General features: G+C 40.4%; 1 protein-coding gene across 5 annotated transcripts in view; it reads left to right on the top strand.

Moving 5' to 3' along the window:
- LOC102224175 (SLIT-ROBO Rho GTPase-activating protein 3-like) overlaps positions 1 to 20925 on the top strand; it is a 35629-nt gene that overhangs the window by 4642 nt on the left and 10062 nt on the right. For 2 of the 5 annotated variants that reach the window (XM_023332492.1, XM_005806222.3), the window contains exons 2-15: positions 5825 to 6133; positions 10273 to 10444; positions 10567 to 10729; positions 14040 to 14102; positions 14222 to 14395; positions 14612 to 14740; positions 15006 to 15227; positions 16138 to 16239; positions 16347 to 16535; positions 16650 to 16734; positions 17607 to 17634; positions 18023 to 18122; positions 19631 to 19691; positions 19855 to 19932. In XM_023332492.1, the coding sequence (XP_023188260.1) occupies positions 6064 to 6133; positions 10273 to 10444; positions 10567 to 10729; positions 14040 to 14102; positions 14222 to 14395; positions 14612 to 14740; positions 15006 to 15227; positions 16138 to 16239; positions 16347 to 16535; positions 16650 to 16734; positions 17607 to 17634; positions 18023 to 18122; positions 19631 to 19691; positions 19855 to 19932 (1636 nt within the window). In that variant the 5' untranslated portion in view covers positions 5825 to 6063. Of the gene's footprint in view, positions 1 to 5824; positions 6134 to 10272; positions 10445 to 10566; positions 10730 to 14039; positions 14103 to 14221; positions 14396 to 14611; positions 14741 to 15005; positions 15228 to 16137; positions 16240 to 16346; positions 16536 to 16649; positions 16735 to 17606; positions 17635 to 18022; positions 18123 to 18577; positions 18606 to 19630; positions 19692 to 19854; positions 19933 to 20925 lie in introns of all 5 variants that reach the window. The other 3 variants (XM_023332482.1, XM_023332470.1, XM_023332476.1) reach the window with 3 other exon arrangements.

Below are 20925 nucleotides of genomic sequence, written 5' to 3'. Positions count from 1 at the left end.
ACTTTACTATGGAATCTATGCTTCCAGGCCGCTATCATTTCTCAAAAGCAGAGTATCCAGAGCCTTTGTACGAAGTGAAGAATAGAACAAGAGGCTTGGTTTTACCAAGTTACGTAAAGAAGTAATAACGTCTAAAACTCACAAGATGAGACGAAACACAATACCGAGTTCACGACAATGAACCATCGGTTGTTTTAGTGATGCTTTTTGCCTCCTTCAGCATCTGAACACCTTGCACTGCTGTTTAGGACGTCATGCTTATGTATTGTTCATGTCTGTCACCACGTCACCATTTGTTGTCTCTACTGGAAACCCGAAATGTTGCCAAACAAATGATTAAAAGGGTCATTTGAGCAACTTCTTGTACAACTTCATCAGGTGAAGCAATGCTGGCCACAACTGGCTATTGCTCTGGCTATGTGATGTAGTGTTGAGAGACAATCTCCGGCTTGGAGATTTATGCTTTAAACACACCGGGACGTGGGCAGAGCAGGAGGTCATGCACATCATTTTTTCCCATCAACACATTGCACTGTTAGCACTGAAGCGCCATGAGACACAACATTTCTCTGGACTTCAGCAAAGGGCAGTTTCATTTGCACAAATGCCTATTTTCTTTGTCTGAAATGTCGGTAAATACAGCAAGTTAACTCAGCGGGGTGACTGCTGTGGACTGAAAATGTGCAGACATGACCTGGTGGGCCGGTCTGTCAGTCAAACCTCTCTAAGGGAGAGCAGACAAGGACAGTGATTGATTTTTAGACCAATTTCCAAAAATTAAGGAAATTGGTGCAGATAAATTTTCCAGTAAATCTGTGCATAATTTTTTATGTTTCATTATATATCACAGTGCCATCTGCAGACACTCTGATACATTTTTAACTCCAGCCTGACCTCATATCTCTTTTTCTTTACTACTGTTATCTAGACTTCAGTAGATCCTGCAGTTCTGCTTATTATATCAATGCATGAACTGACATGATCATCAGAAAGTAATAATTTTTCTTTTTCTTCTGAATTTTTTTCCTTTCTTTCTTTTTTATTACATAATATCTCTTGGTATAACATACTTACAAGAAAAAGTTTTTTTTAACCTTAAATTAAAAAAAAATGCATATATTTGTTTTTCAGTTTTGGCTTAATTCCTTCTCTGAGTCGTTCTTTCAGCAAATGGCATGTTTTAGAGTCTGTATACTCCAGTTCACAATTAACAATTGAAAATATTACTAAATTAGTTGACGTTTGTTTCAATAATCAATTCATCACGATTGATCTGATTAACTGTTCCAGTCCTACGTTGAAGTTTGTGGTTGTAATGGGACGAAATCTGAAAAAGTTCAAAGGGCGCGAATATATTTTTGCGATGCTGTGTCTCACTGATTCCCGAATCAGCTTGAAGTACAATAAGCTCACCATGTCTAAGCTCTGCCTGCACCTACAGTATCCACTTCCATCCATCCATCGGAGCGGCAGCCATCACACCTGTCTCCAGCTGACGTGTGGCTGACAGCACCAATTAGCAGGACACCAAGTTCGACATCTTCATTCACATTTCAGTGCTCTCCTGCAACGTCTGTCACCAAGACGATACTCGAGCACCTGCACGCGTCAAGTCCTCTTCAGCAGGCAAGCGCTTTATTTTCCCCAAAAGTGTCGCGGCTTCCAGGAAACAAGATCATCTGACCGACAGAAATTCGTTTCCATCCTTTTCAGTTTGTCACAGCCTACGTTTGGCTCTATCTGAAGTTTGCAGGGCTTCAGAGAAGTGAGAAGAGGATTTGATTCTCACAGGAAGCTGCTTCTAAGAGACAGAGCTCTGGAAGAACTGAACAAATTTGCTAAATGTTCTTCAAAGATACCCACAGCATAAAATTACAGTACGCGGTCAACAAAGCAGGGGGTTGTGTTGCTGTCGGCCGCATCAGGAAATCCCCTCAGAGTATCAGGACGTAATATCTGACACAATGTCCCCGTTTGTTGTTGCTTGTTCTTGGTATTCCTGTTTTCTTCCTCTGAAGAAATTGGTAGAAAATTCCATGGAAATAAAGATCTATTAGTGTACATGATGCACCATTTCCTCTCTTGTCATCATTTTACTTCATATTCACTGTGGGTATCACATTTCTTCTTTCATTAACCATGACTTCAAGCATGAAAAGCTGCTCTCCAATAACCTCCATTTCTCTGTCCTCACTGGCCTTTTTTGCTTGGAGCTGTTTCTTTTCCCTCCTCCTGATCTCTTTCTCCCACAACCCCCTCCTATTTCTTTCTCAGATCATTTACTTCCGTTTTGTTCTTTGAAGATTGGGGTCGCACGCTGACGAAGCCCCTCCGCAGACTTCGCCTCGCCGCCTCATTCGCAGAAATCTCTTTTGCGCGTATTTGTGCCGCTTCTGCATTTACTCTCCGCTTCTGAAACCGTCGCTGAAACATGTCTGACTCACATCCACCGCACTGTCCTGGAAGAGGAAACGAGAGTACGGTTCATGGAACACTTAAAGAAAAGGTGGTCGACTTCAGCTATGTGAGGCTGACGTTTGAGGCCATCTTTGTTCTCCACTTTCTTGTTGGATCGCTTCAACGTACCTTCCTGGACTTACAGCAGACAACTCAGAACCTGTTTGTTGCAGGAGATGGTTTGGTTTGGTTGTCCAAAACCTGCTTTAGAGTCAATGAAAGCAATACACCTTGACACCCATGACGCACTGAGACACAGGATGTGAGAAGTGAAAATGTCTGTTTGCTTTGAAGTTTGTGTATTTATGTCTCTGCTTATGTGTTAATTCTAAAAGAATGACCAAATCAAACCACACATTGTCAGTCTTTAAAAATAACAAACCTTTTATAACAAACCTGTTATCTCATCCTTCATTCATGCAGCCTGAGGTGCCTGTGTGGATTTCACTGAGGACTTCCTCATATGGTCCAAACACATTGATGTTGCATGTCTTCCCAAATTGCTTTCAAGTGTGAGTGTACACACACGTACGCTTCTGTCGAATAGACATGTGAAAGTGAGGCTGAATGACGCAAAGATTGTGGTTGACAGCTGGTTGGGGTTGATTGAATGGTCTCTCAGAGCCTGATTGTCATTGTTTTTTGTTGAGGCCAAATGTGGATAGGCTATAAAAGTCCAGCTTTCAAAGTAAACAACGACCTGCTGATTGTAACTTGAAGAAAATGTCCATGGTCACTAGGGTGGCAAAGGCACCTGTAACACAGGGGCTGAGTTTTTATTTCCCTTCTGTCCTCTTTCCACCATCTCCACATGCTTACATAGGAAGAGGGATTGCTGCAAAGTTAATAAGTTGCTTTAAATGAATTGACTTTACATTGACAAACCTTTTCAAGCTGGCATTATATGATCACTTGAGTGTGACTAAATTGTGAAGCAATGTAGATTTAATTGGTCTGTATCTAATATGAGTGATTGGTGTGCATTGGAATTAATTTGACTGATCCGGAAAGAATCTGGACCATTCTGGATTGTGGCTTGTAGAATTCCTTAGGATTACATTGAATTTGAAGTCATCCATCCATTGTCTATATTTCCCTAACCGTGGAGCCTATCTCCGGCTGTCATAGGAAGAGATGTGAGGTGTGCTACACCTGCAGCAGGTCGCCAGTGTATTTCAGGGCAACTTAGAGACAAACAGGAAGGGTAAGCATGCATGCACACACTCACACACTGACTTTTTAAATATGACCTGTCCAGCAGTGTAGCACTCAGAGCTGCTGTCTGAGTGCCAAGATGAAGTCCAACAGATTTACTTTCATAATAGGAGCATTACAGCTTTCGCTACAATGCTCAGTTCGATAAAGCCGCAGAAAGAGCTTTATCAAGTTGACGTAGATGAAAAACTTTATTTAAAACTGCATTTCAAATGCAATGGAAACAGGGAGGGAAACAAGAGAAAAACAAAAGGAAGAGAGGTGGGTTAAAAAGGAAAGAGGGAAACACAAAGTCTGCTTCTACACATGCAGAAAGAGAGAGAGAGAGAAAAAATAACAATGTCACTGAAAAGCACACGGGTCTAATTAAAACAAGATGTATCTAGTGGCAACCACACTAAGACAGAATGTAGATGATTCAGGGGGGCCCAGGCCAGACCAATTAACCTTGTATGTTTTCACACTGTGGAAGGAAGTCAGAGAACCCACACAGGAAAGTGGAGAACATGCAAACTACATGCAGAAAGACAGCAGGCAGGAATTCAAACCAGAACTTTGCTTCACAGCGCAGCCTTTAAGTTGAATTGGTACTATGTAAATAAACTCAATTGAATTGAGGCCTGCTTGGTTGGTCCCACTGTCCTATTGCTCTCTGTGTTGCCCCATGAAAGACTGATGAACTGTCCAATGTATACACCACTGCACTGCTGGAGATAGCACTCCTCCCCCATTGACCCTGCAGGAATACAAAATGAATGGCTGAATGACGTTAAAGCTGAACAGAAATTTGCAGAAGAAGAAAGTATGATAGCTGTTGGTACTGTTGTAATACCTCAAACGTAGCAGGAGGAATAGGATTGTCTTTGCTATTTCTTCAGTGTAGAGTTTTTTGTTTCAGTGTGTCTGCTATTGATTTGATTTTCCTCAGTTTTTGTGCTACAAAATATAATTTTAACAAGGAAAAGTGAAAGAACAAGTACTATGTATTAGGTGCGCAACAATTTATCAGTGCTGATTTTCTTAATTTTGGGAGATCGGATCTCGGCCAGTGATTTCATGTGAAGTCGATCTTATCCACCGATCTTTTCTACCTCAGCAAATGTCTAAATGACGATCACTGTCTCTGCTCTGACAGACCAGCCCACCAGGTCATGTCTGCACATATCCAGTTAACAATAGTCGCCCCAATGTCACCAACTCGTCAACTTTCTTTGTTATATTTATATTTTTGACAAAACAAATTAGTATCGGCCAAAATGGGAATAGGCAGGTCAGGCGTTTTGAAGATCAATAATTGACCAGAAAACTGTATTCGGTGCACCTCTATTAAGTCTAATTGTTGCATAAAGTAAAAACATTTTTATGAAATTTAGCTTGAATTTTGCAAGTACACATTTATGTTTACTGTCATTTATATGATCACTAGCATATCATATCATTAGCTTAAGTTGCTTGGAAATGTTTAAACTGATGCCAGCTCATTAAAGCGGTGGGACTGCTACTAACCCTGGATGACCCAGAGTAGATCATTGATAAATTAAAACCATCATTTGAAAATGAGAAAGAGGTAACCACAGTGTTATGATGTGCTAATATATTCCACATAAAGGTCATCTGTCTTCCAGGAGTCATTCCTTAGTTGCAGAAAACTTCTTTTTTTTTCACTCCGAGAATCATATTTCACTCTGATTCAATTCTTGCGTCTTTAGTGCAGTAATGTGCTAACACCACAGGCAAATCAGACCAAAGGTCTGTTTGTTTCAGGCTCTTTGGTTGCTAATTTTCTCATCTTACGTCCCAATAATACTAATTCCCAGCTTTTTTTTGAAGTATTGCTTTGACGGGCATCCCCAGCCACCGACCTCGAGGCGGCGAATGCCCTTTTTATTACCGCCGTTATTCATCACCTCTCATCCCCCCCATCCCCCTCATGCTTCATTTTCATCACTCTGCTCTCTTACTGTCTTGGTCGTCTTTCTTCCCTGGTGTCACTGTCCCTTTCCTTTCTTGTCACCCTGATCTCATTTGCCCTCTTCCTCTGACTCTTTTTCTCCGCTCTGATCTGAGTAACCCCCCTGGGTCCCTCGCGGCCCCTCTTGTCACCGTATCAGCTCTGTCTTTAATCGCACTCTCTGTTTCGTCTTCTTCTCAGGCCCGTTCACCTATGGATCAGGGAACCCCCCCCCACCCTGGAACTCCATGGACAAATCGACCCTACTGAGAACCGTCTATCAACCCTGATGCCGACGCGCCGCTTGCAGCTGTAGAGCAAGAAGGCAAAAGAGGGAGGGAGGCCAACGGGGAAAGGTCAAAGATTACAGGGCTGCAGCAGAAGCTGAGGTTGAGGAGCAAGGGCTTTGGGAGGGAAGGTCAAGGGTCGGCGGATTAAAGATGATGACTTCACATGGAAAGCTGAGGAGGGAGAAGGGCAGCCTGGCGGAGTACGAGTCACAAATGAAGGGTTAGTGTCTGCGTACATGCACCTTTCACCATGCATGAGTGCATTAAAGACGCAGTGATGCGTGATTGTATGCATCCATGTAGATCCTTGTATGCAGGAGTTAGCGCTCCTGCATACAAATGCATCATGTATTCAACATAAATAGCCCTTTATGGAGCTGACATGTCACAGAAAGTGAAAGAGGCAGTATTGTGTATTTTTCAGGCACGTAGTGCCATTTTATAACACAATCAAGTGACCATGTTAACTTCAGTTGTTAAAAAAATCCATTTATATCAAATATGACTTAGAAAATATTTTGCCTTCCAATTTAACGCCTTGAAATTGGGCCTCTGATTTTTTTTTTTAAACTCCTGCTCTTCATGAAACTCTGCCTTCAGGTAGTCGTCATAACATGGCTCCTCTTTTAACCCTTTAACTACCTTTTTACCAGCATTTCACTGAGAAGAAGCTCCTACAATAAGCTCAGCAGATGTTGCAATACCACCAGGTGTTTGCTAATTGCTGCTGGCTAGTCTGAATGAGCGGGGAGGCAGGAGGGGGGGCTGCAGGGGAGGGCTGCTCTGTGAGGCAGAAACTCGGAAGCTTGATCTCCCTGGAGGAGTTGTGCCTTGAAGGTGGGGCTAGGTCCTCCCAGGCGATTTGCAGAGCTGGATGGTTGCCATGGGAGATTAAACAATTGCTTAAACATGCATGAAAGAATCAAGACAAAACTCCAGGTGTGTTTTTGATGAAGAAATAACTTGATATAAAGCTAAAAAAAAAAACATAGATTTTACATAATACTCCCCCTTTAAAACAACTTCTGTCTGGTAATTTTGCAACTTTCTTCTGTGTTAAAAAGGTTGTCCTGGCGATATGAGGCAAATGCATGACAACAGCTTGTTTATGTTTGCTACAGTCTGGAATGTGCGTGCCGCAGCCGGCTGCCTCTCTGTACTGTACTACAACAGGGGGTATTTATAACTAGTATTAGCAATGTTGTCTCCTCACATCGAGTCAGCCTGGAGCAGTGTACTCAGAGCAAGAGGGGAAGACTAGAGTAAAGAGGAGGAGGGGGTGATAAATGAGTAGGAGAGGAGGATGATTAAGGGATAAAAAGAGAAAAAGTAGAAAGTAAGGAGGGGGAAAAAGAATGAGGGGTGAAGGAGCAAATTGAAAGCAGTGACATCTCAGAGAGCAATGTTTGTCTTAGTCATTTTACATTAAAAGTGCAGCGTAGTGGATCTGCTGTGTTTGCTTACAAGCTTGTGCATATAATGTCATGTTATGCTGGATTACAGCAGGCGATGATCCACAAATTGCAAAGTAGACTGAAACACACCTCTCAGAGACAACATTTTATTCAGGATTTTTACAAAAAGAAGAGTCTTTCATTATTCAGGAATAAAACGGTGCTAACAGTGCTTTGGGCGTTTATGTGATTCAATGGGGGGCACTGCTAGCTAAAAGGTCAGTGTCAGTTATGCTAACTATAAAGCACTAATCACAAAACATTGGTTCTGCTAATGCTAAGGCACAACATAAACACACACACAGTGTTTAGTGGAAGCTAATGCTAAAGCGCTCTTCAATTCAAATGATATCTGTCCTTCAAAGACTACAACCCCTGAACACCAATTTAACTTTTACCTCGTAATGTACATTTTCTATAATGTCCTTTGATACTGTATTCGTGTTTGTCTTGATTTTTAGTGTTTGTCCTTAATTTCTTCCTGTTTCCTGTTTGAAATCAAGTTAGTGAGGGAAAATGAAAAAGAACACAATGAGAGGGAACTGCTGTGTAAACAGTCACTTCATAATAACTACTTGAAGAATTGTTCGCAGTCAGTAACCAAAACCTCATGGTTGTCAAATTTTATTCAACTGAAAGTTTACCAAACAGTAAATTGGAGCGTCAGAATGTAACTGGAAAAATTTGCATAGCGGATGCAAAGTTCGCTAAACATTTGAAAGTCAAGAAATGCACTAATAGTGCTGAACAAAAAATTAGCTTTGCAATTAGCACATTAGCAGAAGTGTGCCCAAAACTATGACAGACCAACACAAAGCAGCAAGGTCATTTGGAACTCTTAACACTGCACAAAACATTTAAACAGTGCTGTTAGCATCATGGTGTTGGGATGTTATTCATTTCCTGCAGGCTTCACAAAGTGTTCTGTGGTAGAATAGCTGCTAACTCAATCACATTCTGACATATTTTAAACAGAGAAGATAGCAATGTTTTAAATATCTTAAAAACTGGTAGAACTTTGTGTTCAGTATTCAGTGTTATCTGGCAATATCCTGACCAGTTAAAAAAGTTCTGGTAAATTGTCCTACAAAAGCAACATGCAGACGGTTGTAAAGCACAGTTCTTTCATTGAGAGAATGCATATAAAATAGTAAATATGCTCTTTTTTTCATGAAGTTGTTGGCAGTGGAACTCTGTTAACTGCACTACTGAACAAAGTCCTCGTGCTTTTGTAGCTTCGCTTAGATTTGCTTCCAAGGAAGCAGCGTTTCCCACGTCATTTTGAATACTGCCCAGCAACATATTCCTCCGTTTTTGACAGTCTTTTAGTGTCTTCCTCTTGATATTTACTTCTTTTTAGTCCTTTTCTTGCACATCAATGTTTGATAGATCTCCTCATGATGTGCAAATCTGTGAAGACTTGACTTGTGGCAGACAGAGAAGCATGTGAAGGGTTTTAAAAATAATCAACTGTAGCAGACTGTTTCTGAGAAATAAAAAAATTAAAAGCTGAGCAAAGGTCTGACTTGAAACTGGAGAGATGCATTTTTCATAGATATAAATAAAGAAATGGGAACTTGTTGTACTATTCAACTGTGTGACAGTCAACTTTAAAATAGATACTCCGCTAAATGCTTGTCAAGTCTGTCTAACTAATTTTGCCCTTTAATTGGTCACCATTGTTTTGTCCCAATCAAGATTTCTTTTTTTCTCAGATACATTGAACGTTAAGAATTTGGCAAAATCAGTCAAAATTAATGCCATGGTGAAAAATGCAGTTCAACTTAAGCGTACTCTGCCCCCTTATGGACTTTTTAGCTAGAAAACAAATCTTACTGTCAAAGATAACCTGTGTACAAAATGTAGTTTTAAAAAGAGGATTTCATTTATTAAGGGAGAAAAGCTACTGAAACCAACTTGGCCAGATGTGAAAAAGTAATTGCAATCTAAACTTATTAACAGACTGTTTAACAGGGCATAGAGTAGCTGTGTTTCCATTAAACATAAAATTGCACAAATTGAAATTACAAAAATAAAATTGTTTAATGGAAACACACCAAATATTAAAAAAAGACCCACGTTTTTGGATAAAAACCTTTTGCGTTAGGATGAGGTAGTTTTTCAGCCGTATCGAAGCAGCTTTTTTACGTCACACAAATCACGTGATGAGCAGCCGGATGTTACTACTGGTGGAAATGACAAAGAAGACGAGAGGAAGTGGTAGGAGGATGATGGTTTGTTTTTTTGGGGGGGGGGGAGTGGTTTCGGTCAATGTGCAGCTGACTCCACCAAGGTTCTCACAGCATGCGCAGTTCATAAAAAGTTGTGTGTCATTTCAACGTGTTGAATCCATCGCTCTTCTGTAAAATCGCTGACTACAATTTCCCCTGCAGATGAAGCCCCTCCCAAGTGGGTGGGGCTTGTCGCACAAAAGCCCAAATAAAACGCCGATGTCTCCTCTGATTGGCTGATAATATGATGAGCACTAGTGCCATGACTGAGTTATGACTATATCTCATGTAACCGTTTACATTCTTCACTGGCATGCCTTTTAATTAATTGTCACATGAACAAGCTTATTCATGTGTGATTTAATTTAATCTCTTAGTTAATTGCAAAATTGTGTATTTCCGACATTAGCAGAATAAAGATTTGCACACCTTTGTAATTGAAAAGCAGCTGGTGTGTATCTTTTATCAGTAAAGAATGTATATTACAACCTAACACACTGTAAATATGATTAAGCATGTTTATTATATAAGTTTAATGGAAAGATTAATGACACCTCTTGTTTGAAAATAGTATCCTATCTCTGTTCACGGTGTTTTCACGTGTCTGCATGCTTCCAGGGTCATTATTAATATGTATTTATTCTGTCTTTCTCTCTGTCTCTCTGACTTACCAGACTTGCGGGCCCAACTGACAGACCAGATAAAGATTTTGGACTCCCAGGTGGAGGTGAAGCAGCAGCAGCTCTCAGACCTGTCTGAGTTTCTCAGGCGCCGAGGCGACATCGAGACTGAATATGCAAGAGCCCTCGACAAACTAACCGAGAGGTTCACTCACAAGACTAAAAAGTAAGGGATGAGCTTGCTGTCTGGTCTCCAGAGAGCAACCCATGGCGCCTGTTTCGTGTTGTCAAACAGGCGTCCATTTAAAGGACGGGGCAGTGATCATGTCAATGTCCATCCGTCCGCAGGAAGGAGCAGTGGGGTCAGTCTGTGTGTCAGGTCTGGTCCGTTCTGCTGACTCAGACCCGTCTGGAGAGCCGGGAGCACGCGGCGCTGGGGGACACCTGCTTCAACACGCTCACATTGAACCTGACACACAGTGCCGAGGACGCACACCGGCTGCACAAAAAGGTGAAAGCAACGTCCGCCGTTGCATACGCAACTCTGACTTTACGGAACAGCAGAGCTCCAAGAGCTTCTTTGTTAACTTTTGTTCGTTTGGTCCAATAGTGAGATCAGCAGCCTCATTCGTTTATAAAGTGCTCAGGACGCTGTTTGAAATTACTGCTTGTCAATGATGTTCTCTGAACCTTTTTGCACTTTGAAATTTGAGCTGAATGTTAATTAGGTTTCAAGAGTTGTTTCATAGCAGCTGAGAGCTTTTTTTAAATTTTGGACCAACCCCAAGTGGAAGCCGTTCAGCTTCTAAACTCTGAGATCTTATTGCAAATGATCCAAAAAAAAATACATGGTGCACAACCTTAAAAACAACAATACAATACTGACTCTTTTTAGAAAGATCACACAATGCCTCAATTATTTTTCTCAAAAGAAACATACTTCTTTGAAAATGTATTCTTTACTTTTCATGATTTAAAAAAACATCAAAGTAAACCAAACCCAAGTAAGGTAAAAGAAAATACCTCAAAGCAATTTGATGTCTTTGCAAAACAACAACTGTAATCTTATCCTTCCATAGGTCAGTCTCTTTTCAGTTATATTAATGAATATAATTCTTTTTAAATTCTTTTGTATACAAGACTTCAAAGTTCTAAAATTTAAGTGAATTCATTTTGAGTTACAGAGAATATGATTATCATTATTAATTAGGTTCAAATTGAAATAATTACTTTATTTTATGACTTTCCTCTGAGGTTGAAAGTCTCACGTATTTCCTACTTTTCCCCCAACGTGTCACAAATGCCATTAGATCCAAACACTTCAAGTTTCATCAGACCAAAGGACAGAACTCCTAGCAGAATATCATTAACATTAACCCGTTTTTTTGTTTTGTTTTGTTTGGTTTTTAAATTAGCTTTGAATTAATTGCTTCTTCTTCTCTGGGTAGTCTTTCAGCCTGTCACTGCAAACTTTAGTATTGCATAAGTTTAAATGAAACATTGCGAAATAACTGATCAGAATCTTACAAAGCAATGGCATTATCTGGGCTTTACTAAATTTTTCACAGGCATAATGTTCTCATAAACATTTAAATATGAAGGAAGTACAAATGTAATAATCCTCTCTCTTATTGTTCTGGCAAATTCTTAGACGTTGGTTAATGTAGCTGACTAATGCTAGCTGTGATCCATGTTGTTTTGAAATGACTCTTCGGTAAAGTTGGCTCAGAACACATGTTCTTATCTGGAGCCACATCTATCTGGCTGTTAACCAACAGAAATGCGTTCCTCCTTCTTTATAAAACAGTAAGGTGATAGATTAAATAGTTTTTAATCATCTAGTGTGTCAGTTCTGAGCTCCACTCTGCTCTTTCACACACAGACGTGGCTTTGAAGGAGATCTGATCCTCAGACGAAGCTGAGGTGACTCATTGGGCTTCTCCTTATCTGTTCTTCCTTTGTAAATGTCATAGCAAAGGTTCAAAAAACATATTTATTAGAAAAAAAACAGATGTACTATCTAGTTAACCAAGGAGAGAGAGGGCAGGTTGTTTCACATGTTAAACATATAATTTATAGACATGTAGTACATGAGATCTGAAAACCTTTCAGTACTCCCACATTGTCCGTGTACTCTCACTGTTTGTTGTCTTTCTGGTGTGAAAGTGCCTTTAGATTACATCCATAACTTGAGGTTATGAATCTGAAGGTAAAGTGGAAACAAAATGTAGCAAGAATGTGTTTTGTTTTTTGTTAATTACTACATACAGTATATTTTATGTTTGTGGGAAACAGAAACTGCATTTCTATATGATATCTATATATCATAGTCTAGATGTTGGAACTTCTGCTCCCAACTTTGACTAGATGAGTAATTAAAGACACAATTTTAGTTTTTAAACCCTGCATTCAGTTCTGCAGAGGACATAAATATACTGCTGTGCTCTGGAGCATAAGTCATTGTATTATTTATGAGAAAATGTCCTAGCCAAAAGTAGAATTGGGCAAGAGGAATATGCTCGGATAAATAAGTAGCCTTCCCTTTTCTCTGCAGAAGAAACCCGGTTGTTTCTTTGCCATTGAAATTGTCCCTTTAATATGTATAAGTGCCCTAAAACTGTTTAGCAGCCTGACCACATTATATCAGTTCAACTGAGCTATCTTAAATGTTGCTGATGCAAAGAAACTAATTTAGACATGCATATTTTCTATATTTGTGCTTCCACATTGCCAATGTCCGGCAGCTGCTGTAGCAGATATTTCTTAAATTATTAACTGACATAATGTGTCAGGAAAAAAAACACTCACGGACTCAGACACCAAATTCCTTTTCAAAGACGCTGCTCTTCTTTCTGACATCATTAGCTCGTCTGGATACATGTGCCCACATTCATCTGTTAGGAGCTTTGCTACATTAGTTTTGTAAAGACCTTGATACTCTCCTACTGAACATTAATACCTCTTGACTCATTGTTAAAGGAACTTATCATGGTGGCTAATAATACCAGTTGCTAGAGCAGCACCTCATAAAGAGTAAATAAAACACTTCTAAACTGCTCCCTTACTGTAGCCGCTAGCAGTGCTGCGGTGCTAATGCTAGCTGGGAGATTTAGCTCCCACTGAGGTATTTTTTTATTTCTGTTGTTTTCTGTAACTGTTTCTCTGTACTTTTTTACGAGCGTTTCCTGTTCGGGAAATACTATTGTTGTCTTTATTTACAGTACATGTAGCTGTAAAGTTTTTCTTGAGGTAAATTGCTAGGCACAAGTTATCCATATTTTAGGTGAATACAATATGTTTTTCACTTATATTATGCTGTAGCTGCCAGTTGCAACTTCTGTTTTGTTTCATTAGCAACAGCAGAAAACAGATGTGACGTCTTATTTTAGTCTTAGTTTACACAAGTCAAAACTTACACACTTGGGAAGACTAAAAAAAGCCCACCAAAGTCACTGTTTTAGCTGACTGGCAAAAGGATGTTGAAAAAATCATTTTGAACGGTGAAAATAGAACCCACAGAGTCACGCTCTGTATTGTGTATAGATACCATTTATAACCGGAATAAATACTAAGAATGTAACACTTAGTATTTAGTGTTACATTCTTAGTAACACTAAATACTGCACTCTTATCAAATGTTTTGATAGAGTGGAGCTCTATCAAAACATTTTAGAAAATCATCACCCATACATTGATAAAATGACAGACAAGACCACAAAAATAAAAACCCAACTGGCCACTATAAATGTGTATATCTTAATATTTACACATACACTTTTCACATTTTTCACGCTAACAATCTACACTTGTGCACGTTGCAGAGCAAAGAGGTGGGAATCCAGATGCAGGACGAGCTGCTAAAGGTCACCACCGAACTGCAGACGGTACGTAACACCAGTTATTAGATGGCGTGTGCAGGCGGAGTTAAAAATCTGGGACGTTAAGAGGACAAGACTTTTGATTTTGCTCACGACACGTTTTGTTGTTCTGCATTCCAATGAAGGCTCTAAAGACCTACAACCAGTACCACACAGACTGCCTGATAGCTGAGGGAAAACTGAAGGAAGCCGAGCGTCTGGAAGAAAGGCACACTGGGAAGTCGGCCGAGCTCGGCCCCGGCCAACTGGCAGGGCAGAGGCGGAGCTCCGTCAAGAAGATGGAACGGTTGATGGAGAAGGTGAACGTGAACGTCTGTTGAAACAGAAACAGTGAACAAAACCACAGGAAGTCTTGAAGTGAGGTTTCTGCAGCGGAAACCGCTTCCTTTTCCTCTTTGAGCTAAATGAGTTCAGGTGTTTTCAACATCTGCAAATGGAAATTTCTGCTGAGTTTTAAAAGCGAGTTTCCTGAGTTGTTTTTTTTAATGTAATTTTTCATGTATTTGTGTGAACAGAGACATGGAAAAATGCAGGAGACCCAGCTGAAGTGTACAAAGGCACGGAATGACTACCTGTTGAACCTAGCTGCAGCTAATGCAGCCATGAACAAATACTATCTGCAGGATGTCAGCACTCTCATTGACGTAAGAAACATTACTGGGGATTTATAAAACTACTCAGAAGTTTGTTTGCTTTTAAGTGCAGTTATGTTCTTATTATGATGAAGGGTTAGGTTTGTGATCATTTATGTTGATGTTTTGTAAATCAGAAGCTCTACCAATTTAGTTTTTGGAATAGTTTTTTTTTTTTGGATCTTAGAAAGCAGTAACAGTTCATACATAGCAAAGATTTCTCACAAACCTTTCACAAGATCTACATAATTTTCTCTTTGCTTGGTTCTCCTGGCAGTGCTGTGACCTTGGTTTCCATCTGTCCATTGAGAGAGTGATGAAGTGCTACCTGGCCAGCAGGTGGCGCATTCAGAAGACGGAGGAGACGGGACTGAAGCAGCTGGAAACTGCTGTGACATCCCTGGACCAGAGTGGAGACAGGGATGGGTTGCTACAGCAACATGATTCCGCCTTCTGCCTTCCGTTCAGATTCAACTATCACCCACACGAGGGTGACCAGGTACTGTGACTCTTTGCTGCTATGGCGTCCAGTGCCAAGATGAAACATCCTGGTTGTCCAACATGAGCTAAAAGTATTTCAACCCTCTTGAGGGTTTTCACTTTTAGTTGCATTTGAGCCACAAGCTTCGGTGTAAAAGCATAGTTGGGAAAGGGAAGTAAAACGATTTATGAGTTTCAACATTTTTACGGATGAAAATCTTAAAAGTGTGGTGTGCTTTTGGATTCAACTGACTCAAATCTTCGAAGAAGTCTTTTATGGGTGCGTCTCTCATCAGACTGCAGATTTTGCTGAGTTCTTTCCAGCATAGCTCCAGTTGTGATAGAGAGTACCTATAAACATCAATTTTCAAGTCTAATTCACAATTAGATTTAGGTCTGGAATTTGACTGGACCCTTTGAATACATAACAATGCTTTGATCTAAACCAGGGGTGTCCAAACCTTTATCACGTCAGCCAAAATCATCAGCTCGAAAGTACTTGCAGATCTAAAAAAAAATATTTTTTTAAAATCTAAAATTGCAAATGGGATTTCTTTTTATCTACTCAACAATAAATTAAGCATAAACTATCCGGGAGGGGGGGCGATGAATACAAAGGCACAACATAGTTTTCTGTTTATGCTTCACATTATTGTGAAGCGTTAACGTTATTATATAAAGTAATTTAGAAATATATAGAAGTCTGTTGAGGTGCTTGATGGTCCTTCAGTCCTAAATTTGACTTCTAACTGTCCTCAGAGGTATTAGTGTGTTTTTGTGTGCTAAGGTTGTTCTTTCCTGTTTTGCCCTGTAAACTGAGAACTTCTCGCCCAATGATGGCTGGAAATAGATCTAAAGAATTCCTCTAAAAAAAAAAAACCAAACAAACCTTATTTTTTGGGTCACATTATATTTTTGTAACGTTTTAGGTGTGCGAGGTGAGTGCAGAGAGCCAGGTGAGGTATGAGCTCGAAACCAGGTTCCAGCAGCTTCAGTCTCGACTCGCCTCCGTCACCTTGGAAACAGAGGAGGTCAGTGTTTTTTGCGTTATGACTGCAGGCAATTTGTGTTTTTGGATCAAGAATTGCTTGATGGAAACACGGAAAACACAACGCGATCACTCCTCCCGTCTTTTCAGATCAGTAAAACGCTTAAAGCCACGCTTGCTGCCCTGCTGGACTCCATGTGTGACAGCGAGTGCAACCCCTCCCCCGACGTGTCCGCCAGCCTATCACACGAGCCGCCCGGAGGAATCACAACCACGGCGAAACTCTCCCTCGCCAAGCGTCGAGCCAATCTGCAGGAGACAGAGACTTACTACTTAACAGTGAGTTGGACACAGTTCACTAAATAAAGAATATTGAACTATTTTCCCAATGAGAAAATCATTTTTTGAGTGAGCTAGTTGTTGATATCTCTGTTTTTTTTATTATTCATTTAGAAAGTAAAAGAATTCCTCAACAGCAGCTCTCTGGCCTCCAAACTTCAAGCCAAACACGATCTTCTACAAGATGCCATACAGAAAGGTGCTCTTCATATACTTATACAGTGTATTAGAAGCAGCTTAAACCCAACATTGCTAATAATCAGCGTGGAGAATTGTAGAAACGCATTACCAAGAATCTGTCTGCTTTCACAAGGCCCTTCAGGCTGACAGAGAACGACGGGCAGAAATGAGGAACTAGCCGAACACTAATGGTTTTCACACAGTTCTGTGGAAAATTTATGTGAAACAAAAGATCATGACTAATCTTTCCTCTCATGGTGTTTCATCCTGTTTTAAAGTTATTTTTACTGTGTCAGTACATGACTAAGCTGCACTCTCTCTTGGAAACGGCTTGATATTGATGAAACGTTTGAGTCCACCACTGCTTACTGAATTATTTGTAAAATATATGAACGTATATCTCGATATGTCACTGAATATTCCTTTTTTTTTTTCATTTTAGGTCTCAGTCAAATTCCAACATTTTCCATAAAATCTGACTATTATAGAGTTATTTTACAAAGAGGAGGGCATAAATGTTTCCATTTCTACAAATAGAAACATTACAGCTGTAATTGCATCAAATAGTGATTCAACAAAAAGCATTGATTCAATAGGAACTGGACATACTTTTGGTTTTATTTTAAAATATTTATGTCTAGAAATAACATGTGTGACGTTCCTTCCACTTTATACTTGCTTCTCAACCAGATTTGACCTTTTTCCATAAAATTTCACTCATATTATTGACCTTTGTGGTCATTAATGTGACAAAGTGTAAAAAAAATGTACATTGAGAGTGAGATTGTAATTGTTAAGGCACTTTACTAGCATTCCTATTGCATTGTTTTACTGTTACGCTTGTAGCAATAGTCTTCCCTGTTTCACACTTCTTCTGTATCTTCCTTCCAGCAGAAGCCGTGGACAGCGACCCCTCCAGGTAAATGGGCTCCATGCGCATGTTAAAAAAAAAAAAAGTGTGCCTGAGAGAGGACAGCTGAGAAGTCGAGGGGAGGGGCACAGGAAAGCCATGGAGCAAATTTAAACCAATTGATCATCATTATGTTAAAAAAAACATTACATTACAATGCATAAGTATTTATTCTCAATTTTTTTCATTATATTTTACTTCCAATTATTATAAATGTAGGAAAGACTTTCAGAAACACTGGAAAAACTGTGGATGCATGCCACATTGCTAAAAATTTCAAGAAAGTTAATTGGAAGGACGAAGTAAATAAATGAGTGGTGTTTTAAAAGGGTTTGCACAGATCTGTCCGACATCATTACGTCTTGATTACCAGCATTTCATTTGTTATATTTCCCAGAATGCAATGTACTACTCGGTCAATCCGGGTTCGGAAGTCCAGGCCAGTTTCCCAATTCTGCCACACACTCTTCACCACAGACATACTCTCCTACATAGAGGTAACACACTCCGACGGCAGCACACACACGCTTTACTGCACCCCCACCCCTTTTTTTCAGTTTGCTGCACTGCTGCTCAGACCTCCAAAATAAAATCACAGAGAAAATCCCGGTGCTGAAGAACGGAAGGTGGACATGCACGCTGCCGTCATGTGTCGTCATGCTCCAGCTTATTGCTGCCTTTCTCTCCTTTCAATCCAAACTCCTCTTATCTTCCCCCACAAACCCCCCGCCGCCCCTTCGCTTATGAAGAGGATTTGAAACGCTGCCCTCTTTGCTTCCTCCTCTCGACTACTCTATCAAGTGTGTGTGTGCGTGTTTGTGTATGTGTGTGCCTCTTCCCACTGCCTTTAAATCTTTACTTTCCGTATTCTCGTTTTCTCTCGCTCTCTCTCTCTCTTTTCTAATCTCTGCATTTTTTTCTGTGTCCCTGCTTTGCTGTTGGCATGGTGCAGGAGAAGAAGGAGAATGTCTCGGACCCAGGTACACAGCCACAGCCGTGTCCGGTGTGTCGCTTCTGTGGGCCATTTTTGGAGTTGAAATCCTACGGGGAAAGTTTTAAGCCGAAATCGACGGTGGTGTAGGAAGGCACAGAAAATGTCTGAAACGGTCGACTCACTCAAGAACTCCTTATGACTAGAACGTTTTGAACTGTGACTGAATATTAGGGGCAGGCTAAGAGATTGTCTTTTTTGGGGGGTAATTACAATTATAAAAACATCATATTATGACACTAAAGTCATAATATTAGTAGGATAAAGGCATATTATTACCAGAAGAAAGCCGTAAAATTACTAGAGTGTTGCTTTGATTCTTTCCTGCATATTTGGGAAATGCTTTCATCTCCATGGCAACCATTGAACTGTGCAAAACGCCCACTTAGACCTAGCGCTGCCTTCAAGACACAGCTCCTCCTCTGAGCTGCAGTTCACAAGCTAACAAGCTTCAGCCTCACAGACTCCCCCACTCAACTCCTTCAGACTAGCCAGCAGCAATTAGTTCCTGGGCATCAGCTGAGCTCATTATACAAGTTACTTCTCAATGCAGCACTGGTTAATCCAGGAGCCATGTTGTGATGACTTTCTGAAGGCGGAGATTCAGAAAGAGCAGGAGTTTTTAAAGACACAGTGGCCCAATTTCAAGCCATTAAATCAGAAAGTAAAATTTCTCTTAAGTCATATTTCATCTATATAGCATTTTTTAGCAACTGGAGTTAACATAGTTATACTTGATTGTGCTATAAAATGGCACTATATGCCCCTTTAAGCCAATATCAGTAATTCTATGTATTTTTAGGGAGTCGCCAGTCTCTGAAACTGTTGCTTTGGGGGTTACAGGCTGAAAAATACTATTAGATAAGAGTAGCATTATATTAGCCTTCTGCTTCAACTTCTTCCTGTTTCTTTGCTTTTTTTGCTTCAATTTTGTTACACATTTTAACATTTCTTTCTCCTCTATATTTGACTGTATCTTCACTCTCCATCTGCATGCCTGTCTTTCTTCTCCAGAGCTCTGGGCAGCAGATTCCTGTGGTGGTTGAGAGCTGCATTCGTTTCATAAACCTTCATGGTGAGTCAGTTTTTCTGATATAGCAAGCAGACAGAGAGGGAGACAGAGAGCTTTGGATGATGGGGGTCATGAGTAGGTGGAACTGCTCTTAGCTTGGGTACATGTCTGTCCAGACCTTTAGCTTCAGTGAAGATGGACTTTGATGTCAGGGCGTGTGTTGCAGGCCTCCACCATGAAGGAATTTTCAGAGTCCCTGGCTCCCAGAGGGAGGTGAACCTCATCAGAGATGCATTTGAGAGAGGTAAGTGATCCATCCAGTCCACCACAGGACAACAAAGAGACACACAGTAAACATCTGTGCACACACTTACACCGAAGGGCAATTTAGAGAGACCGGTTACACTAACGGTCATGCTTTTGGACCGTGGAAGGAAGTCAGGGAACCCTGAGAGAACCTACATGTACAGGCAGAACATGTAAACTCCATCACCCAGAAAGACCCCAGGCTGGGACTTCTTCTTGCATTGACATAGAACCTTGCAAAATTATTTATACACATGGAACTTTTTCACTTTTTGTCAAACAGCAACCACAAACGGGTATTTTATTGAGATTTAGTGTGATAGACCAAACATAAAGAAGCACATAATTGTGAACCTTTTGCATTCATTTAGCCTGAATTGTAGATTCACAGATTCACAGGGAGCATTCACAGAAAGTTTCTTCAACGGGGGAGGTGTAAAAGTGTAATCGAATTGTGATGCAGACCAAAAAAAGCAAACTCTGGTCAACCTAAAGACTTAGGTTTGGTTTGGGTTGAAGGGAACGCTGGTGAAGTTCGAATGCATATGAGGATGCAAGCGGACCAGAGATTACTCCAAAAGTAGGACGTGGACTATAGTGCAGAGCATTCTGGGTAAATACAGCCAAAACAGATAGGTCTAGTCTAGCGCTAGCAGGAGACATGACTTGTGATCTTTTACCAGAGAAAAGAGAAATCCTACTACCGCTACAATCATTTTTGTTTTACATTTTGTATAGAAGGAAGTTGTGTGCAGTGCCTTTATTAGAAGTATTTGAGTGGTTTGCTACAGTGGGTTTTGGTGGAGCACCACCACAGACAAGGAGGAGAACAAGTTTTCAAAGGGTTTTTTTTTGTTTGACACAATGCAGTGTGAAAGTGAACCACACCAGCTGAAAATGCATGTGACAAATGTTGCAACTTTGGTCCCCAATCAAACTGAGTCTACAGGACTGTCAGGTGTGAAAACACTCTTAGACTGACTTTTTGTGC

This window comes from Xiphophorus maculatus, chromosome 1 (genome assembly GCF_002775205.1).
Source record: "Xiphophorus maculatus strain JP 163 A chromosome 1, X_maculatus-5.0-male, whole genome shotgun sequence".
Lineage (NCBI taxonomy): Eukaryota > Metazoa > Chordata > Actinopteri > Cyprinodontiformes > Poeciliidae > Xiphophorus > Xiphophorus maculatus.
This window is presented reverse-complemented; position numbering and strand designations above follow the sequence as displayed.